This window comes from Suricata suricatta, chromosome 6 (assembly GCF_006229205.1).
Source record: "Suricata suricatta isolate VVHF042 chromosome 6, meerkat_22Aug2017_6uvM2_HiC, whole genome shotgun sequence".
In the NCBI taxonomy this organism is placed as follows: domain Eukaryota; kingdom Metazoa; phylum Chordata; class Mammalia; order Carnivora; family Herpestidae; genus Suricata; species Suricata suricatta.
Window position 1 is genome coordinate 14,032,606 of NC_043705.1, and position 26,983 is coordinate 14,059,588.

A 26,983-nucleotide genomic window follows, 5' to 3' on the forward strand; every position below is an offset into this window, starting at 1 on the left:
TTATTTTACTTTTTTTAAACAAGGTATTCTTTTTTTTTTTTAATGTTTTATTTATTTTTTGAGAGAGAGAGAGAGAAAGAGAGATAGCATGAGCAGGGGAGGGTCAGAGAGAGAGGGAGACACAGAATCCAATGACAGGCTCCAGGCTCTGAGCTAGCTGTTAGCACAGAGCCCGACATGGGGGTTGAACCCACCAACTGTGAGATCATGACCTGAGCCAAAGTCGGACGCTTAACCAACTGAGTCACCCAGGCGCCCCTGCCCACTTTTAAATTGAATTCTTTGTCTTACTGACTTCTATCAGCTCTTCATGTATTATGAATACAAATGTCTTATTAAATTTATGGTTTTCAAATATTATCTCCTATTTTCTGTGTTCTCTTTTCACTTTGTTAATGGTGAACCTGAGCCTGAGCCACAAAAGGTTTTAATTTTGGTGAAGTACAATTTAACATATATTTTGTTGTTGTGTTATTAGTGTCCTATCTAACAAACAATTGCATAATCTCAGGTCATGAAGGTTAATGCCTCTGTTTTCTTCCAAGTTTGTAAGTCAGTTTTTGTGTATGGTGTAAAGTAAGGGTTTGACTTTATTCTTGTGCATGTGGATATCTAGTTATCTTTTGGGTTTGTTTCTTATTTTTTTTCTGTCCTCAACTAACTCATACCTGTTTTAGGGACTCCAATTACATCTATATTCGGCTGTTTAAAGTTGTCCAAGAGTTCATGGACGTGATTTTTTTAATGTTTATTCATTTTGAGAGAGAGAGAATCCAAAGTAGGCTAATGCAGAGCCTGATGTGAGGCTTGATCTCACCAACCTTGAGATCATGACCCGAGCCAAAATCAAGAGTCAGATGCTTAACTGACTGAGACACCCAGATGCCTATGCCTGTGATTTTTTTTTCCAGTATTTTTCTCTGTTTCATTTTTGTTGCTGTATCTTCATTTTAGACATGGTGTTCAGCTTTAGAAATTTAGTTTGCGTTTCTGAGCTATCTTGTGTTTCTGTTTAACACTAGTTTGGTCTTCTAGTTTCTGATCATATAGAATAGAGTTAGAGTAACTTAATAACTGTCTACTAATTTTATCCTTCTTTTTTCTGGTTTTTATTGATTATTTTCTCTCATTATAGCTGTTTTCCTTCTTTGCATGCCTGGGAATTTTTAATTGGGTGCCAGCTATTGTGAATTTGCCCTGTTGGTGATGCATATTTTGTATTCCTATAACCAGTATTGAGCTTTATTTTGGGATACAGTTAGGTTACTCAGAAACAGTTTAATTCTTTTGAGGCTTGCTCTTAAACTTTCTTAGGTGAGACCAGAGCAATCTTTAGAGCTGATTTTACACCACTGATAAGTCCAGCACCTTGTGAGTTATGAGACATTTCCCTCTGGTAGTTGGCAGCATGAACTAGCTTCAGTTCTGTGTAAATGTGGGGGTGGTTGTTTCTACTCCTTTTGGATGTTTTTCTCTCTGGCTCAGGCAATTTCTCACATATTTATACTGATCAGTATTGAGCTAAAAACTTGAGAGGGACCTTCCCATCTCCGGATTTCTTTCTTTGTTCATCGCTCTTCTCTGGTACTCTGGTCAAATTCGTCACCTTGGCTTCCCTCCTCCAGAACTTGGAGGAGATCACTGTGCTGCCCCTGGGATCGCCTGCCTGTGCAGTCCAGGAAGCTGAGACCAGTGTAAGGCCTGCCTTGTTTGTGATCTTTGGAGATCACTCTTCACTGGTTGATGTCTAATTGCTGAAATTTTTGATTCATATATATTGTCTGATGTGATAGTTGTTCAGGTAGGATAATAAATTCGGTCCCTTTTACTCCACCTTTATTAGAAATCCTAGGATTGCTTTTTCAGCCGATAGAAGACCAGTTCTCAAAGACTAGTGTATTTGCATTACATCTTTGTTTTCTTCTGTCTCAGACTAGATTTTGGACCACTAAAGAGATTGGAGGAAAGTTCTTAGATGGATTGTAGAAATGACTGGCATCTTACCAAGAAGTAACAAGTACTATTTAATGTTGCATTGAAAAAAATTATTTTTCCTTAGTTACTGAACCCTGGGTCTACTGTTTAATTATATATTTATGACTTCATATCTGTAATGTTTCTAGACAAGTATTTTTCTTGTAATTATTCAGTACAACGTTTGTTTAGTTATGCTTCTTTGATGCAGTTATCACTTGAGTACACTGGTCTTAAAACTTTGCTAAGTTGAGAACATATGGTTTACCTTTTGTTTGTAGGCAGAATTCTTGTTTTCTAGAGTATAGATAGGAACAGCCTCTGAGACAGTGGATTTGATTTTTTTGCATAATTCCAGATTAATCAAGTGACATACTGGATTTCTCATTACTATAAATTATTCATACCCTTGCTTTCATGTCATAGCTGTAGTAACCTTAAAGGATAAAGTCTTAACTGTTGTGCTCTTAAAAATGATGCAATCTAAACACTGAGATTTTTTTAGTTTGCTAAATAAGTTTATAACCTAATCACAGCAGTGCATTGTCCTAGAATAGGTAAGTTTTCTCCTGTTAAACCCTTCCTCACAATTTGTTGTATGATAGATTATTATTTACTGAAATATGTAAACATTTAATCCAGGGACCAAATTGTATAGAGCATCATATAATCCTTTCCCCATTTTTTTCTTTTCTTACAGGAAAAGTAAGAAGCTTAAGCTCATCCTTGTGGTCACTAACTCATTTGACAGCTTTGCATCTGAGTGACAATTCCCTGTCCCGCATTCCTTCAGACATTGCCAAGCTTCACAATCTGGTGTATCTGGACCTGTCCTCTAATAAAATCCGGAGTTTACCGGCAGAACTCGGAAACATGGTATCACTCAGGTGTGCAGATTCGACTTCTTCTATGACTTTAACCCCTTAAAAACAAAGTAGAGCGCTTATTTTGCTAGGAAACTGCACTACCAATTAAGTGGCATTTGAACAAAAGCAAATATAATGTAAAGGTTTTCGGGTAAATTTAATGTCAAACATGAAATAATAAATTAGGTAGATTCATTCCCTAAAATTTGTTTTACTGCTATGTTTTGTGTAATGTACTTTAGTCTTAAGCAAATATTTGGGGTAAAGTGGGGGTAAACAAACAGAAGGCAGGTATGTTGAGCCCACATATGAAACTCTCCTGGGACAAATGATAGTGGTGCTTCCCCCCCCAAATTCTGGGGCACCATACTATGTTTAACACAGGGCCCAGGAAACCATTGCCAAGGAATGACACCTTTTGGGACACACCAGGGCTTGTTTGCATGATAGTAATAAAGCCTGGACTCGAAAAAAATTAGAATTAGTCATGCATTGCATTTGGGGACTATAGTGCAGAGTAGAGGAGGTAGATAGGATGTGGACTCACGTAGTTTAGTTTGGGATCCTCTGACTTTGCCATTTACAAGATATGTGATTTGGGGCAAGCTCCTTAACCTTGCTGAGCATGGTGTCCTCTGTAAAGTTGCTGTATTACGTACCTAGCCAGGGTTGAGATTAGAGATATCTGAGATAATGAATAAGAAACTGTTAGCATCCTGCCTGACACATACTGTATTTAATAAATGGTAATTGCTGTTTTCTTTTATTATTTCTTTTTTTGTAAGGTAGATGTTGATCCAAGTTGAAAGTAAAGCTAATTTCCAGTTCTTATGTTAATCCCAATGGAAAAATCTTGCCCCATATCATCTTACCTGCCTTTTCTCTGATTCCCCTGGCTTTTTTGCTGCTTTCTACCATTTGCTACATACTAAAGAGAAATAATGACCTCTTGAGAGTTTCTGTATATTTGCTGTTCCCACTCCAGCTTTTTGACATTGTTTTGGGGTTAATTACTGAGTATTATATACCATGACCATTTTTTATCTCTTTAAAAGACCTTCTTTCCCATGTGGAAATAAACGGGAATGAATTATTCAGACTTGTTTCATTTATGGCCTCACCAGCCTCTGGTTCACTTAAGCAGTAACCGAGGTTCATTTAAATTCCAAGAACCATGGATTATAGTAGTGTTGTTGTTTTTTTTTTTAAGAAGTAGTTCTAATCACCGTTAAAAATTGATAAATAAAACTTGTAAAAAATTATAAGTATCTCAATGTTGGGTCTTTGTTTTTTCCCTACTGAAGATTCCTTTGATAGTTATATTATGGTTATCTGTACAAAAAGTTATTAGTTGTTAATACAGCTGCCATGACTTCTAAAAGTGAAACTTTAAAATTTGGAGAAATGTTAATGGTAAACTTAATTTTGCAGCTATCAAAAACTATTTTCAGTTGGTGCTACGTGATCATCTTAAATCTCATTTAACAATTCACTTGTTAGGCTGTTTTATCATTTCCACTTTTTTTTTTAATGTTTATTTTTGAGAGAGAGACAGACAGACAGACAGACTGAGGGGGAAGGGGCAGAGGAGAGGGAGACACAGAATCTGAAGCAGGCTCCAGGCTCCAAGCTGTCAGCAGCCCTGATGTAGGGCTCGAACTCACGAACTCAGATCATGACCTGAGCTGAAGTCAGATGCTTAACCAACTGAGCCACCCAGGTGCCCCCATTTTCTACTCAATTTTCTTTCTTAGAAGATTATATTCTTAGAAATTATATTGCTGAAGTTAGCCATGGGTTACAAGGTAATAAATGTTCTGACATGGAATTTTTACATCTACAGGGAACTCCATTTAAATAACAACCTGTTACGAGTTCTACCTTTTGAGCTGGGAAAACTGTTTCAGTTGCAGACTTTAGGCCTGAAAGGTATGATTTCTTTTATTTGCGCTTCCTCTGGTTTGTATGTTGTGTCGTTGAGGATAAAGAAGCTGTAAGAGGAGGATCCTGTTGCCAGGGATTTCCACGCTCACTCTTCCCCAAACTTTATCAAATTTTTAGATACGTCCCAGTGGTTTTCGCTTTTGTCCATCTGGAGACTCTGCTAATTTTTCTATTCCTTTTCACTCCTAACCCGGCTTTTCTTTCTTCTAACCTTTGTTTCAGTCAGTTCAGTGTTCTGATGATAGATTCCTCAGGTCATACTTTATATCATTATACTATAAACGGCTGCTTTTCCCTTGTATTCAAATCTGAAAAAATGGAGTCTCACAAAGTACAGAAATTGAGTAGAAAATTTTGATCCATTGGGACCTGCTAATAACATAGTTTTTGAGCATTTTTTATTTTTTATTTTTTTTTAATTTTTATCTTTATTTATTTTTTGAGAGACAGAGACAGCGCGAGCAGGGGAGGGTCAGAGAGAGAGGGAGACACAGAATCTGAGGCAGGCTCCAGGCCCTGAGCTAGTTGTCAGCACAGAGCCCGATGCAGGGCTCAAACCCACGAACTGTGAGATCATGACCTGAGCCAAAGCCAGACACTTAACTGACTGAGCCACCCAGGCGTCCCTTGAGCATTTTTAAAAACTTGGTTTATAAGGACTTCATTAATCTATTATAATTTGTGGGCATAATTGACCCAGTAAGAACTTTTGGGAAATATGTTTTTTAAATCAGCAGGATTAAAAGCCCTTTTTAATAATAGGCCAATACCTAAAATTTTTTTTATCACATTAAGTGATTCGCTGCCAATATTGTATCCCCCTGTCATTCTGTAATCAATTCCTAAAAAAAGTCACACAGTGAATGAAGTCTTCAAGAATTGTACTTTTGTTTCTCAAGACTACATTTTACAAAATGAGGTTTCTTAAGACTACATTTAGAAAATCTTTTTCATATCATAAAGGTAATGGTAATTGCACAAAAAAACAAATTAAATTGAAAAATATTAATAATACATTTGTAAATGTTTGCAAAACCATATTTAGCAAACATCAGCTTTATAAACTTTTCTTTGGAAAGTGTAGGCTGGACTTGGCTTAGGCTTTTTTTTTTTTTTTTTTTTTTTTAAATGTTTATTTTTGAGAGACAGAGTGTGAGCTGGGAAGGGACAGAGAGGGAGACACAGAATCCAAAGCAGGCTCTAGGTTCTGAGCTGTCAGCACAGAGCTAGGGACTCATGAACTGTGAGATCATTACCTGAGCTGAAGTCAGACACTCAACTGACTGAGCCACCCAGGTGCCCTTTGACTGAGGCTTCTTAAAAGCCTTTTAAAATTTTCTTGTTTTAACTTTGAGAAACAAATATAAAATGTAGCAACATGTATCTGTATACCGAACAGAATGAATAATGAATATGTGTCACTTTTGTGTCTTTTCTAATGCAAAGAAATAGAGTATTACAGAGTGTAAAATCCTTTGTTCCTCTTTAGCTCCCTTTCTCATCCCAGAGGCAGCTACTGTTTTATTTCCTCTTAGTTTCAGGTTTTGTAATCTTAACAGTGTTTATTTTACAAAAATATGTTCATTTCTCTAAGGAGTCACAAACTTTATTTGAAGTTAGGGTCAGAGGTCACAAATACCTGCATTGCATTAATATGTATGAAAGCCTTTGAAGTGTTGGGGAGTTGGAGGGTGGTCTTTGTGGCACCTTAGTTTTTGAGGATCCCTTGCTCTTTCATTTCAGAAAGATCCTCTAATGTTTTGACATTTAGGTTTTAGGTTTCTTTCTTGGAAGTATAGTTTGATTACACCATTTTTTGGACAGATTCTATTATTTTTCTGAGCTTGCCTCTGATTATTGTTTGTTAAGTTCTGACAACCACTGATACATATGGTCTCCATTTCTGTAATTTTGTTATTTCAGTCATATCGTGTTAGTGGAATCACACTGTATAAAACCTTCTGAGATTGGTTCTTCCCATTCAGGTGTTAATTCATGGGCGACTCACACAGGCTCTTGCATGTTTACTCCTTTATATTGAGAAGCAATGTTTCATGGTCTGGGTGAGTCATGGTCTGGTTAACCAGTCACCTGTTGAAAGACATTTGGCTGGTTTCCAGTATTTGGCTGTTGTGGTTGAAGTGGCTATGAACAATTCTGTGTACAGGTTATTATGTGAACATAAGTCTTCATGTCTCTAGGATAGATGCCCAGGAATGCAATTGCGTGGCCATATTTTAGTGTCGTTTAGTTTTTTAGGAATCTGCCAAACTTTTCCAGAGTGACTGTACTATCTAACATTTTCACCAGTAATAAATGAGTGATCCAGTTTCTGTCAGTCCTCCCCAGCTGGGGTGTTGTCAGGTCACTATAGTTATGTTAGTATTTCTGATAGATGTGTAGTGATACCTCATTGTGGTTCTAATTTTCATTTTCCTGTTAGGTAAAGATATTGCCCATTTTTGCATGTGCCTCCCTGTCATCTGTATGTTATCGTCTGTGGAATATTCATCATGCCTTTGCCCATGTTCTAATTGTATTTTTTACTGTTGAATTTTTGGAGTCCGTTATATATTCTGGATCTTTATCAGATACGTGATTTGCAGACACTTCTTCCCCAGTGTGTAGTCTTCACCCACTTAACACACCCAGTTCCAGTACTGCGAGGCTGTCCCCAAACCAACAAGCAATTCTAGGAGACCAGCTAGTTGTCCTATAATTCAACTAAATTCTGACACTACCTACCCAAAGATAGCCTCAGATTCCAAGGATAAAGGGTTTGGTCCTACATGACTGCTACTAAGATGCCAGTCACAAGGCCAGATTGTCACCTGTGCTTCTGATCAAGGTTCCTGCAGTCCCCTCCTTGAGTTTGCTCAGTTTGTGAGAGTGGCTCACAGTAACAAGGAAACCCATTTACTCACTGGATTTCACGATTTATTATAAAAGGATAGAACTCCGCAGCAACCAGATGGAAAAGGTACGGGGAGAGGGCACAGAGCTTCTGTGCGCTCTCCAGGACCACCACTCTCCCCAAATCTCCATGTGTTCATCAACCCAGAGGCTCTTTGAACCCCATGATTTTGGTTTTTTATGGGAACTTCGTAACATAGGCATGACTGATTAAATCATTGGCCTTGATGATTGAGCTGGCTTCCAGGGCCGCCTCCCCTTGCTGGGACTGGAGCTTTAGGAACAGTGGATGAAGATCAGATACATATTTCTTATTACAAATCACAATATTACACAGGGTCTTTTATGTAGCAAAAGTTTTAATTTTGATGAAGTTGTTTATCATATTTTTCTTTTATGAATCCTGCATTTTGGTGTCAAGTCTGAGAATGTTTAGAATAGTTCTAGGTTCCAAAGATTTTCTCCTGTATTTTGTTCTGAACGTTTCATCATTTTATGTTTTACATTTAAGTCTGTGATCTGAGTTAAAATTGAGCTAAAAGAAGTGAAGATTAGTTCAGGCTTCATTCCTTTGCCTGTGAATATCCAGTTGCCCTAGCACCAGTTGTGGAAAAGTCTACCCTCCATTGAATTGCCTTTACACCTTTCCCTCAAATCAGTTGTACATATCTGTGTGGATCTATTTCTGGATTCTCTCTTCTTTTCCACTGATATATGTTTCTGTCCCTTTGCCAGTAGTTACTTGAAAGCTGAAAATACGGTAATTAAGTCTTGAAATAGGATAGAGTGATTCCCCTACAATAGTCTTTTTCAAAATGTTTTTAGCTATTTTAGTTCCTTTGCCTTTCTATATACATTTAGAAAAATTTTGTCCATAGTTGAAAGAAATATTGCTGGGATTTTGATCAGAATTGTGTTGAACCTGTATATCATATTGGGAGAATTCACATCTTTAATGTTTAGTCTTATGATCCATGAACATGTCATATCTCTCCCTATATTTAGAACTTTGATTTTTTTTTTTTATCAGTATCATGTTGTTTTTGGTATGTAAGTCAGATAAATGTTTTGTTAGATTTATTTCTAAGTCTTTTTGTTTGGGTGGATTTTTTTTAATGGTTGTAAATTATATTGTGTTAAATTTTGCTTTCCATATGTATGTTCCTGATCATAATACAATGGATTTTTTTTTTTTTACTTTATTTCACCCATTCTCCAAATAGTTTGTTTTCTCAACTTAAGAGTCTGTTTGGTTTTTGTTTGTTTGCTTGTTCATTTGTTTTGCTTTTTAGATTCCACATAATATGTGAGATCATGTATTTGTCTTTCTCTGACTTATTTCACTTAGTATAATAATATTACATTGTATGTACATATCACAGCTTTATCCATTCATCTATGGATGGGTAGTTGGGTAGCTTCCATATCTTGGGCATTGTAAATAATATATGGAATATTACTCAGCCATAAAAAGAGAGCGAGAGATCTTGCCATTTGCAACATCATGGGTGGATGTGCAGGACATTATATTAAGTGAAATAAGTCAGTAATGGTTCATATATTTTTATGTTGTATCCTCCACCTATTTTTTTTCTTTCTATAATTTATTTTTTATAATTTACATCCAAGTTAGTTAGCAGATGGTGCAACAATGATTTCAGGAGTAGATTCCTTAAGCCCCTTGCCCATTGAGCCCATCCTCCCTCCTAAAACTCCTCCAGCAATCCTCTTGTTTTCCATATTTAAGAGTCTTTTATGTTTTGTCCCCCTCCCTGCTTTTATATTATTTTTGCTTCCCTTCCCGTATGTTCATCTGTTTTGTATCTTAAAGTCCTCATGAGTGAAGTCATGTATTTGCCTTTCTCTAATTTTGCTTAACATAACACCCTCCAGTTCCATCCATGTAGTTGCAAATGGCAAGGTTTCACTCTTTTCGATTGCCTAGGAATACTCCATCGTATACATACATATACCTGTATCCCTTGGATAAATAACTGGTAGTGCAATTGCTGGGTTGTAGGATAGTTTTATTTTTAATTTTTTGAGGAACCTCCATTACTGTTTTCCAGAGTGGCTGTACCAGTTTGCATTCCCATCAGCAGTGCAAAAGAGATCCTCTTTCTTCGCATCCTTGCCAACATCTGTTGTTGCCTGAATTGTTAATGTTAGCCATTCTGACAGGTTTGAGGTGGTATTGCAGTATGGTTTTGATTTGTGTTTCCTGGATGATGAGTGATATTGAGCATTTTTTCATGTGTCGGTCGGCCATCTGGATGTCTTCTTTGGAGAAGTGTCTGTTCATGTCTTTTGCCCATTTCTTCACTGGATTGTTTGTTTTTTAGGTGTTGAGTTTGATAAGTTCTTTATAGATTTTGGATACTAACCCTTTATCTGATATGTCATTTGCAAATATCTTCTCCCATTCCATTGATTGCCTTTTAGTTGAGACATTTCCTTTTCTAATGTATACACTGGGTGCTATAAATTTTCCTCTTGGCTCTGCTTTTGCTGTGTCCAGCCACAAATTTTGATATGTTATGTTTTCATTTTCACTAATTCAGTGCATTTTAAAGTTTTCCTTAAAACTTCCTCTTTGACCCATGAATTATTTAGAATTTTCCAAGTGTTTGCAGATTTTCCTTTTGACTTTCAGTTAATTGATTTTTAGTGTGATTCCCATGTGGTTGAAGAATTCCATATGATTTCAATTCTTTTACATTTGTTGGAGTTTAATGGTTTATAGCCCAGGATGTGGTCCATACTGGTTTATGTCCCTTGGACATTGGACAAAAATATGAGTTGAGTAGAATATTCTATAAATCTCAACTGGATCCTCTATATTAACCCTTGGGACTATTAGATTGATGATATTTAAAGAGGCTTTATTGTCTAGGGTTTTCTTTTTCTTTTTTTCTTTTTTTTTTTTTTTTTTTTGGTCCTATCAGTTGAGAGATGAGTGCTGAAGTATCAGCATAATTATAGATTTCTCTATTGTCCTTTCAGTTCTATCAGTTTTTGCTTAAAATATTTTTTAGTTCTGTCATTTTGTGGATGCATGTTTAGAATTGCTGTGTCTTCTCTTTTATCATTATATAATGTCATTTTCTGTCTCTAGTAAATTTATTTTCTCTGATATCAACTTTATCTGATCTTAGTCACTCTTGCTCCTTTGACTAAGGTTTACAATGACATCTTTTTGTATCTTTTTCAGCCTGCTTGTATTGTTATATTTGAAGTGAGTTTTCATGTGATAACATACATACTTTATCAGGTCTGCTTAATGATGTCATTTTACCATTTTGGGTGAAATATAGAATCTCTAACTGTGACCTTTTATTTGCTCCCTGTTTATAGTGTCATTGTCTTAATATTTTCTCTACCTATATTTAGAACCAAATCAGTGTTACAAAGATATCTTAAGGGCTGAACATGAGTTAGAAATCATAAGTGAAGGAAAGCCTATTATATTTGCCCCTTTTAAAGACCATGGTCTTTTTTCTTCCAGGGTTCCTTCTTTTATCATTTTGTTTCTATTTAGAGAACTTCTGTTCCAGTTCTTTTAGGGTAGGTCTGCTGGCAACAGAGGCTCATAGTTTTCAGTCCTCTGGGAATGTCTTTATTTCTCCTTCATTCCTAAAGGCTGTTTTCACTGGGGATTGGTTCTGGGTTGTGAGTTCTTGTCTTTCAGCACATAAAGATACTGTGCCACTTCCCTTTAACCACCATGGCTTGTGATGAGAAATCTCATTCAAGTTGTGTTTCCTCGAGTTCTTACCTAGAGAGAAGCTGTTATACTCTGGATGCCTTCAAGGTCTTCCTTGTCTTTAGTTTCTAGAAGTTTAGTTACAGTGTGGCTTGTTGTGGGATCTTTTGAGTGTGTCCTATTTGGATTTTATCAGACTCTTGAATCTGCATGTTTGTGTTTCTCCAAATCTGGGGAGTTTTTTCAGCTGTTAATTCTTTGAGTACTGTGTCAGCTCTGTGCTTCTTATTGTCTGCTTCCATAACTCTGAGGACATGAACCTTAGAATTTTCTTGTGGTCCCACAGGTCCCTGAGGCTCCATTCATTTTATTTTTTCAGTTTCCTTTATGTTGTTCGGATTGAGTAATTCTTACTGTTCTGTCTTTAAGATCACTGATTATTTCCTCTGATGCTTTATTTTGCTGTTGAACCCGTCCACTGAGCTTTTTATTTCATTCATTCGGTGTTACAGTTTTTAATGTTTCCATTTTTAAAAATAGGTTTTGTTCATTTGTCAAAACTTTCTTTGTTGAGTCTTCCTATTTTTCCATTTATTTCAAGCGTGTTTGTAATTTCTCATTGAAACATGCCTGCTCTATTTAGGTCAGTTCATTCTAGTGTTTTTGCCATCTTGATGTTGGAGTTTTGTTTATCTTTTTTCATTTAGTTTGAAATCTTCCTAGTTCTTGGTAGGATGAGTGACTTCACCTGAAACTAGACATAATTCATATTACATTATAAAACTCTGGATCTTACTTAAATCTATTTTTGCTGACTCTTTCTAACTGCCTTGGCATAGAAAGTGAGGGGGGCAATATCTTTTGAATATCTTTTTTCATTAGGCATGGTTAACATCTTAAAATCACTTAATGACTTATAAATCATTTGTCATTTTCAATTTATAAAATGTATTAGTTTTTCTTAAAGTGGAATTGTGGTATCTGGGACCTTCACTGTTCAGAACAGTTCATTTTACTGTTCATTGTCATAAGCACATAAGAAATCCTTCTGAAAGGATTTGAGACTCTTGTAGATATATGTAAATCATTGCATTTGCTTTCGCTTTTGGCACTTAGGAAACAGTTATTAAATTTACAGATGGCTCACAGCCCTGGGGTTTTCCCCTTTCCTTAGTGACTTCATCTTTTTTTTTTTTTAATTAAAAAAAGTTTTTATTATTTTCGAGAGAGAGCATGTGCAGGGGAAAGGGGAGGAGGGGGAGACAGAGAGAGAGAGAATATATCTCAGGCAGGCTCCGTGCTCAGCACAGAGTCTGACAGAGGGCTTGATTCCACAACCCTGGAATCATGGGATTATGACTTGAGCCAAAATCAAGAGTTGGATGCTCAACCAGACTGAACCACCCAGGCGCCCCAGTGACTTGGTCTTAAATCAGATCTGTCACATCTTATTACTTTATTTGCAGAGTTTTTAAAAACCTAAATGAAGACTACATCTATTATGAGGATATCTTCTTATTAGCTTTGTTGCATTCTTAAGTTCTAATTCTCTGATTCATTATTGTGGCTGTCCTCTTTGCCTTGTCTTCCTTCCCATTCTTCACTGTCCAGTTTCACTTGCTTTTGATTGTCATAAAAGTGTTGGTGAGGCAGTGCCAGATACAGAGCACTAGTAGATATCTTCTAGATTGACATCAGTCCACAATAATTGTTCTCTGGATACTTTTGCAGATGTGGTACCAGTCATTTTTAGTCTTCACATCAAAAACTGAAAAAATATTTTCTCTATTTTGGTATCTTACTGATTACATATAGATCTGATAATTTTCATGTTTTTTCACTTATGCAATATTTTATTACCTTTCTTGGTTTCATTTTACCTTTTTAAAAATATTTCCAGGAAATCCACTTACCCAGGATATACTGAACCTCTATCTGGAACCAGATGGAACAAGAAGGCTACTGAACTATTTGCTTGATAATTTGGCAGGTACTGCAAAAAGAAGTAAGTGGTCATTCGTTTAACTGATTTTTTTAAGAAGATGTGTAAGAATATTACTTAATTTTGTGTTTATGTTCAACTAGTTTCAACAGAACAGCCACCTCCAAGATCTTGGATTATGTTACAAGAACCGGACAGAACAAGGCCAACTGGTGGGTAGCTTATATTTTTTTAACTTATTTTTACTTGATATTACATATCTAAAAGTGTTGTTGGCATGTTTTAGATTATGGGCTGTGTTACAGTTGAATCAAGCTTGGGAGATCATAATAAAGAATTAGTGCTTACCTGGCCTCTGTAATGGGCTGTAGGTATGCTGTGAAGCAGTGCTTCTCAACCAGAGGCATTTTTATCCCCCAAGGGGCATTTAGCAATGTCTGGAGACGTTTTTTGATTGTCACAAATAGGGGAAATGCTACTGACATCTCGTGGTTGGAGATCAGAGATGCTACTACGTGTGCTACAGTGCACAGCACGGCCCCCCACAGCAACGAATGTATCCACCCATAATGTCATTAGTGCCATTGTTAAGAAATTATGTTGAAACGATGCCCTTGTACACTGTTTGTTTTGTAAAGAATTGATCAAACTCATTTGTCATAATAAATATACCACAGTCTTTGTATTGGAAGTTTTCAAAGCCTATTGTGTTCCAAATGTATGTGATACAACAGAATTGTAAGACAAACGGTGACCCCTCATTGAACTAATGACCCCTAATTTCCTTTTAACTTAAATTGTATGAAAATAGTTTGGGAATTACATGATGTGTGTAATAGGATTTGGTCTATGATACCTCTTTCCTTTTGCGTGAGTAAATAATAGTAGTTCTTTAGAAAAAAATGCCTATTAAGAAAACTGTCAGTTTTCCACATTCTACACTAGCAGTTAGCAAAATGGTAGAAGGAGTATAGAAATGAGGAGCCCTGGTCTTAGAGACCGAGGGGCTCAAAATCTTAGTCTCTGAGCTTTGAGCCTTCTGTGGTATCTCTGTAGCTGAGATACCACGTCGTGCTGTAATTTGCTCACCGGCCCTTCCTTCCGTACCTAGCTTTATTTGTGCCTGCTGTGTCTGGCAGATAGGAGCCTTTCAGTGAATGTATATTGAATGAATAAAGTCAAACTTAGCATTAAAGTGAAAACTATTGATATTAATTATGTTTTTTTTCTGCCACGTGTGTGAATAAGTAAAGTTATCTTTCCTACAGCCTTGTTTTCTGTCATGTGCTATAATGTTCTTTGTGATAAATATGCGACCCGGCAGTTATACGGCTACTGTCCATCTTGGGCACTAAATTGGGACTACAGGAAAAAGGCCATTATTCAAGAAATTTTGAGCTGCAATGCTGATATCATAAGTCTTCAGGTAAGTAATCGGGAGGGGGTTTAAATTGTACAAATGCCCCAGTGTTACTAAGCAAGGAGCAAACTGGGAACACATACCCTGACACATTTGAAGTTCCAGCTTTAGCAGTTCTTAAAATACTGCCTTTTTCTGTTTTTAGTGAATCCTGGGAGCACTCACTCCCTGCTTTGTTTAGCTGCACTTGTGCTGCCAAATTAAGCAGATCGGTTAATTTGGGTTTTAGGCATTTGGCACGACAGTTAAAATATTCATCTTCCCCTCTCAAATGCCCTTGCACACTATTTTTTAATTGGATGGCTATATTACTGAAACTGTGGCATTGTCAAGGTCTGGTTTTGCTTTACCATTAACAGTAATAGAAGAATTAGGACATGGTGGAAAGAGCATTGAACCTGATGCACAGTAACCTTAGGGTCTCGGTCCTACTCTCATAATGATTCACGTGACCTTGAGCAAGTCACTTTTTCCTTGTGGTCTGAAAATATAACCTGATTCTTGTTCCCCATAAGTTACAAAATATAAGAAAATATACACACATGGAGTTGTATGTCTTTCCATTATATACTCCTAAGCAATAGGATACCAACTGATGGTTATAAAATGACAAGTAGGTTTCAGATGAATTATGTTGAAAAGATGTTACGTTCCTCATTCTGCAAATCAGTCCTTTGAAATTATCTCAGCCCCTCAAACTACATATAAAGTTAATGCATAGGACTGATTTCTGTCTTATGAAATAACTTTGCCATTTACAATTTTTCAGGAGGTTGAAACAGAACAGTATTACAGTTTTTTTCTGGTAGAACTGAAAGAACGTGGCTATAATGGATTCTTTAGTCCTAAATCTAGAGCTAGGACTATGTCAGAACAAGAAAGAAAACATGTCGACGGCTGTGCAATATTCTTCAAGACGGAAAAGTAAGTCCTCTTACATTTAAAAACATTTTTCTCAGTATTCGCGAGTCAAGGGTGTGAAAATTAGTTGGCAAATAAGAGAATGAAGCATCGTATTACTTCTCAGTAAACCGTACTCTTAAACGGTTTTGTTATAAATCATCAGAAATGAATTTGTTTTGGAGACTTGTTGAAAGTGCTGCTGCTGTTTCTTCAGGTGTTTGCTAGGGTTTAACTCCAATTGTTAATTGAAACACCTTGTAATTAGCATTCCCTCTAGGATGGTAGAGGGAGTCTTAAATCCAGATTTTGGAAAAGATTTATTTAAAAATTACAAGACAGAATATTCCAACATGAAACTTACATAGAAGATGACGTTATCTTAAGTTGTAAAAGTATTTCAAGATGTTATTTGTATCAGTAACAGACTGAGAACAACTTGAAATGGATGTGGGAAGCTTGGTGTTAAGTGTGGAGGATTTTCCATAATGTGATTTACATGCCATTGTATTTGTTCAGGAAGTATGGGAAAACTGTGTTTCCCACAAAGCTAATAGTTTGGTATTCCCAATTCTCTGTTTGTGTGTGTGTTTTTGTTTGTGTTTTAGATTTACTTTGGTTCAGAAACACACTGTTGAATTTAATCAGCTAGCAATGGCAAATTCAGAAGGGTCTGAAGCCATGCTGAACAGAGTCATGACAAAAGATAACATTGGAGTTGCAGTACTGCTAGAACTTCGAAAGGAATTGATTGAAATGTCATGTGAGTGACCTTTTCACTTCCTGTAAAATTGACCTCCAAAATCTAATAGCAGAAAATTCATTATGTATTAATAGTCTTGTCTAACACCTGAAGAAACTCAGTGAGAATTTAAGTCCTTTCTAAAATATCCTATTCCTTTTTCTCTACCACAAAGCTTAAGATTGAGAAAGCAGTGCCCAGAGAAGTATTTCAAACTTTGAAAGGCATAAAGCCAGAGGAAAAAATGGGCTTTTTTGCTCTCCACTATTTTTCATACAAAAGCAGTGTTTAAGTAAATATTAGCTAAAATAACCGCTCAGAGAGAACTCCATACACTCCAGTAATTTCTTGGCAGCAAGGATTCTCTGTAAGCTAACTACTCTTTCTGACCTATTGTAATGATTAGTTTAAATGTCTTGAGATTTGGATAAATGGACCACTTATTTCTCTTTTTTTAAGTTTAAAAAAATGTTTATTGTTTATTTTTGAGAGACAAAGTGCAAGCAGGGGAGAAGCAGAGAGAGAGGGAGACACAGAATTTGAAGCAGGCTCCAGACTCTGAGCTGTCAGCGCAGAGCCCAACATGGGGCTCGAACCCATGGACTGTGAGATCATGACGTGAGCCGAAGTGTGACCCTTAATTGACTGAGCCACCCAAGCGCCCCAGTGGACCACTTGTTTCAAACTAAAAGTATATTTAGAGTGACCAGCATGCTGAGAACTGAAAGTTGTGTCACCTGAGGAATAGTTGGAACTAGAGATGTTTAACCTGAGGAGTCAAAAATAAAGACAGAGCTTAATGACTCTATCAAATATATCTAGGAAGAAGGACTGTAGATTTGATTTTGTGAGACTCACTTTAGGACATCTTGACGAAGCCAGAAATTTCAAGGAGACAGCTGTTTGGGCCCAAGTACAAAGGGCTTTGTTCAAGTAGTGAATGCCCTCTCCTCCGAGTATTCACCCAGAGGCATAGGTGACTGCTTCTCAGGTTTGAGGTCCAGGAGATGGAGTGGTCAGGTGGGAGATTGTTAGGTAGATTTCAGGGTCCTTTTTTGTTTGGAAACTCTTGAGATACTACTTGCTTTCAGATCCTCTAAGAATATATGGGCTGATGGGCGGGTTTTGTTTGTCTGTTTCTTTTTTTTTTTTTTTTTTTTTTTTTTTTTAATCTAATGTAGCTGGAAAGCCCCATCTCGGAACAGAAAAACAACTTATTCTTGTGGCTAATGCTCATATGCATTGGGACCCAGAATACTCTGATGTGAAGTTGGTTCAAACTATGATGTTCCTCTCAGAAGTGAAGAACATTATTGATAAAGCCTCACGGAACCTCCAGTCCAGTGTATTGGGAGAATTTGGAACTATTCCACTGGTGTTATGTGCAGATCTTAATTCTTTGCCAGATTCTGGTAAGAAAAGTTCTTTTATATAGAATGCTCTTTTGACTTAAAATGATTTTGTAAGTATCATTTCTAATAATTCCAAATTTAGTCAAAATGAATATTCAGTTTGTAACAGCAACTGTGAATCAGGTTTAACATATTTTGTGTGCAAATAGGGAGACTATTTTGAAAATGAGATATTATGAAAATCTAAGGAGGGACATTGATCATCTTCAATAAATATGTGATTGTTAACTTGAAAGAATGTGTGATTAGATTTCCATATCCCAGGTGACCTGTAATCCAGACTCTGAGAAGGTTAGGAAGACCGCATCTTTGGGATTCCAGCATGTAGTAGTATAAAGCAGTTTAAATAGGATACTTACAGGATTTCTGTTTTGGTAGGCTTGATTAGAAAAATACACTTTAGGTGGAAATTGAGGTACTTTATTTACACAGATCAGGGGGTGCCTGGGTGGCTCAGTCGGTTGAGCGTCCGGCTTCAGCTCAGGTCATAATCTCACAGTGAGTGGGTTCGAGCCCCACATCAGGCTCTGTGCTAACAGCTAGCTCAGAGCCTGAAGCCTGCTTCAGATTCTGTGTCTCCCTCTCTGCTCACGCTGTATCTCTCTGTCAAAAAACATTTTTAAAAAGAGTGATTTTTTTTTTTTTTACACAGATTAGGAAAGTGATTTGAGGCAAAAAAAAATAAACAGGAATCTTAATTTTTATTGTAAAGTAGAAAGGCTTATTCTTGAATATTTTTCCATTAGATAGTACAGTGAACAAGCCGTAGTTTGTTCTTATAATACCAAAATTAAGTATTTATTCCTTTTTATATTTCAGCTCTTTATTGATTATTCTCTCATTCACACAAAGTACTTTTCCTGGCACTTGTGTGTGTATGTGAGCATGCGTGCACACTCACGTCCATTTGGGGTGGTCATTTCAGTAGCACATCACTGCCGTCACGATTCATGGGAGCTATAACTGTTAAAATTTGTTTTCAGGGCAATTAAAGGTAGCTGAGACCCGTAGTTCTATAGTCGCATGTCATCAAGCTGCCTGGGCATTACTGCTGCTGAAGCAGTTGAGGACTATTCTCTGGCTCTTGCTCCAAGTGTGTTCCTCATTCTGTTTTAGCTGCAAAGTATCTGAGGGGCAAAGAGAGACTCTAGTCAAATAATACGTAGTAAGCCTCATTTCAGTATTAGAAAATACAGTGGCAGATGCATGGGGAAGTGTCCATCCTTGCTAACTAGTGAGATGCAAAGTAAAAGAGCTATTTGTAGAGCCCATCTAACCGGTGGTGATCTCTTGTGTAGTGGGCAATATGTATAATGGCACATTTAATCTTAATCTTGGTATTTTATACCAAGTAAATAATTCTGCGTATTCAGAAACCGACATACTAAGATGTTGATTATGGTGTTAATTCTTTTTAAAAAGTAGAAACAACCTGAATTTTTAAAACAAAATAAGGAACTGGTTTAACAAGAAACACCAGGGCAGTTGTATTAAGCAGCCAGTAAAAAATAGTGATTCAGGGCACCTGGGTGGCTCAGTCAGTTAAGCGTCCGACTTAGGCTCTGGTCATGATCTTGCTGTCCATGAGTTCAAGCCCTGTGTCGTCGGGCTCTGTGCTGACAGCTGGGAGCCTGGAACTGGAACCTGCTTCAGATTCTGTGTCTCCCTCTCTCTCTACAGGAGTTCATGTGACACAGCAAAGTGTAAAATATGCAGTATGCTGTGACCAAAACCATGTGAAAATGGATTTAGATAGGTTCTAGGAAATGTAAAACAAACAACCATTTTAGAAAGGGGGAACATGCAGTTTAAAGTATTTCCTGTTACATTATAGTTTTGTGTGCTGCGTATTATACTTGACAATGAACAAAGGTCTGTATTTTCATTATAGGTGTTGTAGAATACTTGAGCACTGGTGGAGTAGAAACAAATCATAAAGACTTTAAGGAACTGAGATATAATGAAAGTCTTACAAACTTCAGCTGCAACGGGAAAAACGGGACAACCAACGGAAGGATCACTCACGGTTTCAAGTTGAAGAGTGCCTACGAGAGCGGCCTGATGCCTTACACAAATTACACGTTCGATTTCAAGGTGACTTTTCAGATTGAGAAGCTTTTCAAACCTCCAGCTTTTTTGGAGAGTCTTATAACTTTATTATGTCTTTAAAATGTGGATGTGCAAAGGCACCTGGGTGGCTGAGATAGTTGAGTGTCCGACCCTTGGTTTTGACTCAGGTCATGATCCCAGGGTTGTGGATCTAGCCCCACGTTGAGCTCCTTGCTGAGTGTGGAATCTGCTTGGGATTCTTTCTTCTTTTCCTCTGTGCCACCTCCCTCCCCACAGCTGCTCCGTGTGCATACATGGGTGCGCTTTCTCTCCCCCAGTGTGGGTGTGTGTTCAGCCTGGAAGCAAGCCATCTTGAATCAGTTCACAACAGTGCTCTCTTACCACTCTTCTGTGGAATTTGATGTGATTGGTGTCCCATTCCCACTTGAGAGGTACCTGATAGAATCATTTCCAGGGTGAGAAATGAGATAAAGTAATGATAGTAAATCCTCAGTTAACTGTCACTGTTTGGGGACAGTTAACATTTCTTATATGCTATTGCTAACAGCTGTTTGTTAAAGTACCGTGTAGTATCTAATTTGGTGTCAGTTGGAGTGGCATATTTTGTCTCTCATATTTTAACTGAAACGGTACTCCTTGAATGCCAAAATGTGTTTTATATTAGCCACTTAAAACTCTATCTTCTATTTATATGTCTTCATACACAGTTAACGGCTTACAATTTGGAACCTTGCCTTAGAGCTTCTCCTCATTTTTAATATCGGTGGTTGTTTAGGGCTTGCATTCATCTGTCCTTTTTAACCACCAATGAATTTCTGCTCTCCTAAATCTTAGTTTTCCATTTCTAACCTTCTGGAAAAATAATCCTTCAGGTTAGATTGTGTATTAAGAGTGTAAATATTAGCATTAGCTGGTTTTTAATATCAAAGGGAAAGGGCTGGTTAGACTTCCTTGAGAAACTGTTGCAAAGCTTGAAGTCTTTTTTAATTTGACTTTGAAGAGCCACAGTACTGTAGCTAATGATTCAACCCTGGGAACTGATGAGTGTGTCAAGTTGAAGAGGGGCTGAAGGAGACTGGGGAAAATGAATGTGTGAGTGACAGAAGAGTAATCACGCAGAGGAGGCAGGGCAGTGTCGGAGCCTACCTGCCAAGGAAAGAGGAGTGTGCTGTATGCTCCAGGAAGACGGTGGTGGAAGATGCTATACTGGAGAGCTAGGCACAGAGACTAGGATGTGGTGAGTTAATATAACTGGGTGATGAGGCCGTGAAAATGAACTTTTTAGATTCTTGCTTTATTTTCCTTTTTTTTTTAATGTTTTATTTATTTTTGATACAGAGAGAGAGACAGCATGAGAGGGGGAGGGGCAGAGAGAGAAGGAGGTATCGGACCAGAAGCAGGCTCCAGGCTCTGAGCTGTTAGCACAGAGCCTGACGCGGGGCTCAAACCCACGATTAGATTCTTGCTTTAAAGAGCAGGTGAAGGGGGCCCTGGGAGGCTCAGTCAGTTAAGTGTCAACTTCAGCTCAGGTCATGATCTCCTGGTTCATGGGTTTGAGTGCCGTGTCAGGCTCTGCTGACCGCTCAGAGCCTGGAGCCTGCTTGGGATTCTGTGTCTACCTCTCTGTCCCGCCCCTGTTCGTACTTTGTCTCTCTCTCTCTCTCAAAAATAAACATTAAAAAACTTTTCTAAAGAGGAAGCAAGGGTGATAACCAAAATGTGGGAGAGATTTTTTTCTCTCTTGTTCCTGTTGCTGATGCAGAGATAGGAGAAAGACACTTAAATGTGCTGCTGAAACATGTTGAAGAGAGGCTCAAATTACAGGGCGGAGAGGGAAAATTGAGAGGTGCCAGGTTCTGTGCCTGCATGGGTGCCACTGAGGTAGACATGGCCCTGCCCTCATGGAGCTCACAGTGTGGTGGGAGAGGCGGGTCTCGAGCATGCAGATGAGTGTAGTTCAGCTCGGGCTGCGCCTTAGCCAGAGAAGAAGTGTGGAGGTGATAGCAGGTATTAAGAGGGTGAGGGTGAGATTCAGGAAGGTCTTTGGAAAGTGACTGAACTCAACAGGCAAAGGCTGAGAAGAAAACCAACCGACACTTAGAAGAAAATGTTCCAGGCAGGAGGAACAGTGTGTGTGGAGGCCCTGGGGTAAGAAAGAGCTCAGCACCTACAAGGGATGTCTCCCCATCCCCCTTACCCCCAGTCCCTGATGGAAAGGCTTGGTGTGGTAATAGGGTAGTGAGCATGAGAAAATGGTACAAATCAAGTTAGAGTAGAGAAGCAGAGGCCATCCCACGAAGGATCTTGTAGGTCTCATTAAAGATTAAAAAGTCCAGAAAGAGTAAGAAAGCACGATTATTATCCCTAAACCGTCTTCATTCTGCTAGATGGGACATTTAGGGGACAATTTGGTTTATGTCGTAGCACCTCCCACACGCCAGTCACTTTCTTTGTTGACCAGACATGACTGTAAGGGTAGGTCTTGAAAGCCGTTCTCTTATGTGAGGCCTCATCTTTTTTTCCTTCTATTTTTCAGGGTATAATTGACTACATCTTCTATTCTAAACCTCAGCTGAACACTTTAGGCATCTTGGGACCTCTGGACCACCACTGGCTAGTTGAGAATAACATCAGCGGCTGCCCACATCCACTCATCCCCTCCGACCACTTCTCACTTTTTGCACAACTGGAGCTCTTGCTGCCTTTCCTGCCCCAAGTTAACGGCATTCACCTTCCTGGCAGGAGGTAGTCAAGTATCTCCAGAGGAAGACCTCAGTTTCACTTGTAAACTCATAAAATCTGAATATAGGGGAGTGAGGTATGGCCACCAGGGTTTTGTTTTGGTTTTTCTTTTCCTTGATGATTTGAACTTTTTTGATCTTGATTATTTGATAAGGATATCGTATGAAAGCCAGGTGCTAGTAACAGACAAATTCTGAGCCCAATATGCTTTATAATATACTGCTGGACAGGGGTCGGTGTGTTTACACCTATCTTTAATTTGTTACAAGGAGTTTTCCTGTTTCTTCTATCCAATGTAATATTTTCATGCCTTGAAATAAGAAAATGTTTGAGCAGCATATTCTCTTTGCACAGAAATCTGTAGCACTACTTTTTTGAGGCCAGTAATGACATCCAGAGACCATTCTTCCATACTTTACTCCCTCCCTTTTCAGACTTGTTTGTAAAATATAGACTTTGAATTTAGCCTTTATGATTGTATATGATCCACAGAAGACCTGATTTATGAAATTTTGTACTAAGAAAATCAGATTTGGAAATGATTGTATTGTAAACTAAGGCTAAGTTTTTTTTACTGTTTCATGTGTTTTAAAGGCCAGCTTGTAAAAGAAGTTGCAACAGACTTTCTCTGCTGATGATTTGCACTGTTAGGGTTTTGTTAGCCCTTTTGTACTACTTTATTTTTAAACTGAGAACATTGCTCTCTTTAAATCTAAATCTGCTTAAAGCTTTGGACATTTTCTCAGACCAGAGGCAACTTATCCATGAATTCCTGGGTTTTTACAAAAACTGTCTACCAGGACAAATAAGCTGAGCAGTGAATGATCTGTAGGCATTTATGGACTGAATGTAATGGTTGATATATGTACATTCTGATATTTTTAAATCTTTAACTTTTTTAAGTTAAAAAATTCCAGCTGCTTGGATACAGCTTCTTAACTCCTTTTTGAGACACTTCCTGTCCTATCTCCACTGTGCCTGCCTAAATTTGTTCTCACCAAGCACTGCCTGTGCATGCAGAGAAAATCTGTGCATCCTCTTTTATATTTTTTAAATACTGTTTTAACATTTGTGAGAATTTTATGAAAATGCTTTTGTATGAGCTGTGGCTTTTTTTCCATTGTGAAGCATTGAATATCCCATTTTGGAACATCTTCACAGGTTGGGTCCTGGGTCTTCTGCTCACCAGACCCGAGCACTGCTTCACAGCGTCTGTCATTGCACAGTGCTGTGCGTCACCCAGAATGCTACTATCATGTGAATTCTTGTTGTTTTTCATGTACTCCTTAGTCTCTGTGGGGATTTTTTTTTTAATTCCTTTTTAAAAAAAAAAAAAGAAAAGAATTTTCCATTTATGAAACTATAAACAAGATGTATTTTCAAAACAGGTCCCTACGACAATTCTTCAGATCGTTTATAAAGTGACTAAGTCATTTTAGTAGGTCAGCCAAGGTACAAGTTCTCTCGTACCCTGTATCCTGCCCGTAGTGCCAGTCGTAGATTAGAGATTAAAGCCAGCTTTTAACTTGGCAGAGTTAGCTTGTATGTGTTCTGTTCTCGCTCGTTCATTCTCTCAAAAATCAGATGGGCTCGGAGGGAACGTGGTCTAACTGCTTTTGTTTCAACTGCAGGCAGGGGAGCAAAAGGATACCATATGAGCATTGAGTAAAACTGTTGAGATGTTCTTAACAATTTTTATACAGAGAATGAGTCATTTTGGATAATGACTTAAAATTTTATGAAAAATATTCAGCACTTAATGTGCTTATTCTGTTTTTAAGAGAAAATAAAATACTGTTTAAATAAATAATATTTTTTTTCTTTTTTAAAGAATTTTCCAAAAGGTGTTGATCTTGAATCTTTGTCTGGGACCTGGTTTTTCCTTTGAGGTTTTTAAAGATTTTGTTGTGATGGCTTTTTATTTTTTGCTTTTTGTTTCAAGTTGTGCTGACACCAAACACATCCAGTTTATAATCCGTACATTGGAAAGCTGGTATTACTGATGTAGAACCAATGCATAACTTTTTATGGGGTTTTTGTTTTGTTTTGTTTTATTTTATTTTATTTTTTTGTAAAGTGTGAATAAAAGGTGTGTTTACTCATTTTTCCTAAACACTGTGTTGGTAATGTGCATCATGACGATTTCCAGCGAGGGCGAGCTGGAGCTGGTTGGACTGATGAGGCCAGGGAACCACGTTTCCTATGATCTGCATTCCGTGAGAACAGGTCCGCAGAGCTTTACGGACGGGGGAGGGGAGAAGCACTTACTCATTCGTATTTGTTAACGGAGGATGTGTTCTTTTCGTAGATGCTGGGACTAGAGTGCCCTTGTTAGATGCTAAAGGTTTGAGCTTTACACAAAATGTTTTCATCTGTATTTGTTATTGTCTGCAATATATTTGAATTTGGGGGCAGCATAGTAAGATACGAGGGCCAGTTGTGTCTCAAAACTGTTCTTGCCTCTTCTGGGCACACTGCATTCTGTGTGTCCCTCTGAACAGCTTCTCCATCTTATCTAGTGATAAATTGAACCAAGAGTGTAGATTTACAACGGTCACCTTCAAAAGAGAAAGATATATTTTGGGTCCGTAGGGAATGAACAGTCACACCAAAATAGACTGATAACTTCTGTCAAGCAAGGCTTTGTGTTTGAAATATTTTCTGTGTCCTGAGTAATTTCCAATAATCCATACTCCTTAAAATGCAATAAAAACTACTATGTTTTCACAGTATAGACTTTTTTCAAAATTCTGTAACACGTATATTTAATGTGATGATGCCATAATGTAATTTCAGTGTTCTTGCTGGATAAATCCATTTTATGAATGTTTTACAGAGAATTTGGGGGTATGTTTTCTGTTTTTACCGATCTGAAATTTGGAGGCACTCAATTCCTTGTTGTAAATCTCTTGAAGTACATTTTACCGTATTACTGGTAATTATTTATGCTTTGAGAATTTAAATAATCACCAAAATTAATTTATGACATAATTTAAACTAAAGTTGTAGAAATAAATTGTTGATTGCAACTTTAATAGTCCTAGAAGAGAGGCCAGGAACATCTCCAAGAAATGTGTTTTTATTCTTGATTTGGTGACAGCCAGGAAAACTTATTTTGAGTTAGCACTTTGATACCTAAGGACATTATTAAATTGGGTGGAATGCACTTCTAAATGTTGAAATTAAAATTTCAAAGCTCTTCTAAGATTCAAGCTTTCAGCGACAAATTCCAGTTGTAGTATTCCATTTTTACTATTTAAATTTATGGAATTCGTTTCCATAATGACTTCTAAGGTCTTGGGGTCATGTCATCTGTAAGACAAAAGCCAACCTAGGCAAAGCCACTACAGCAGTTTGTTCTTTAATGAACCGGTCAGAGTATTCCATACAAACGATGCAGATAATTCAAACAACACCTTCAGCAAGTGTCTCTCCCCTGCTCGGAAACAGTATTTTAAGATGTTCACTTGGCTCTTCTTTTTGGTTACATAAAGTTTAATGACAGGTATGTTGAAGTAGCCTCTAAAGTAGAGGATCTAGTCCTTACTCACATTACATTATCTTGTGTAATATGCACTGGGCTCATTTGTGTTTACCGTTCCTGTAACAGAACCCAGCACGTTATCTGCACTAAGTTCGAAGAATGTCGCGTTTGCCTAGGCAGCTCTTTGATAATAAGGGTCATGGGAAACTGAACATGTACCTATGGACTGGTGGTAACAAGGGCTTTTACTGTTCTTTTCAGTGGAACCTTCTTGGTCAAATTGTAACTAGCTAGTATTATATTTATATACAGGGTCGCTTTTCTTTACTGATGTATTTTCCTACTCATAGCCAACCAATAAATTCAATATCTGTTTCAAATATCTTAAAAGTGTAATTTGTATAGCTGTAGTACTGAGGTTTGAGACGAATAAATGTTAGCAGACCACGTGATTAAAAATCTGAGTCATCTGGGACAGGGTTGTAACTCACCCTCTGAAAGGGTGAGTGAATGGGCGCGAGGCGGGGAGATGGTGTATTGACTGTGTTTTCTGTATAACACTCCTATCTTTGCCAAAGTCGAGTTTGATATTTGGGCAACTGATGGTCCGTTTGCATTTAGGAATTTTGTTGTTGTTGTTGTTACCAATATACCTCGTTCAATATAAGAATTAGGCTCATGTGTCTTCCGTCTTTTTTGGAAAGAGTTTGACATATTTTAAATAAATGCTTTTAAACACGGTAACAAACATTGCGTTGGTGGGGGTTATACTAATTCACTAGATGTTTTGCTTTTCACGTGTATATTTTATTGTATATATAAACTTTAAAAATGGGACTTCCAACTCTTCAGAAAAAGTCAATTTGATTTT

At 37.6% G+C, this 26,983-nt stretch overlaps 1 protein-coding gene across 2 annotated transcripts in view; it reads left to right on the forward strand.

The window, feature by feature from the left end:
• Positions 1–26,779, forward strand: part of CNOT6 (CCR4-NOT transcription complex subunit 6) — a 49,770-nt gene extending 22,991 nt beyond the window's left edge. Inside the window, exons 2-11 of one of the 2 annotated variants that reach the window (XM_029941677.1) lie at positions 2,675–2,861; positions 4,684–4,769; positions 13,301–13,405; positions 13,486–13,554; positions 14,611–14,768; positions 15,532–15,686; positions 16,271–16,425; positions 17,586–17,816; positions 19,708–19,910; positions 22,423–26,779. In XM_029941677.1, the coding sequence (XP_029797537.1) occupies positions 2,675–2,861; positions 4,684–4,769; positions 13,301–13,405; positions 13,486–13,554; positions 14,611–14,768; positions 15,532–15,686; positions 16,271–16,425; positions 17,586–17,816; positions 19,708–19,910; positions 22,423–22,635 (1,562 nt within the window). In that variant the 3' untranslated portion in view covers positions 22,636–26,779. The remainder of the gene's footprint in view (positions 1–2,674; positions 2,862–4,683; positions 4,770–13,300; positions 13,406–13,485; positions 13,555–14,610; positions 14,769–15,531; positions 15,687–16,270; positions 16,426–17,585; positions 17,817–19,707; positions 19,911–22,422) is intronic. The other variant, XM_029941678.1, reaches the window with a different exon arrangement.
• Positions 26,780–26,983: the final 204 nt, after the last annotated feature.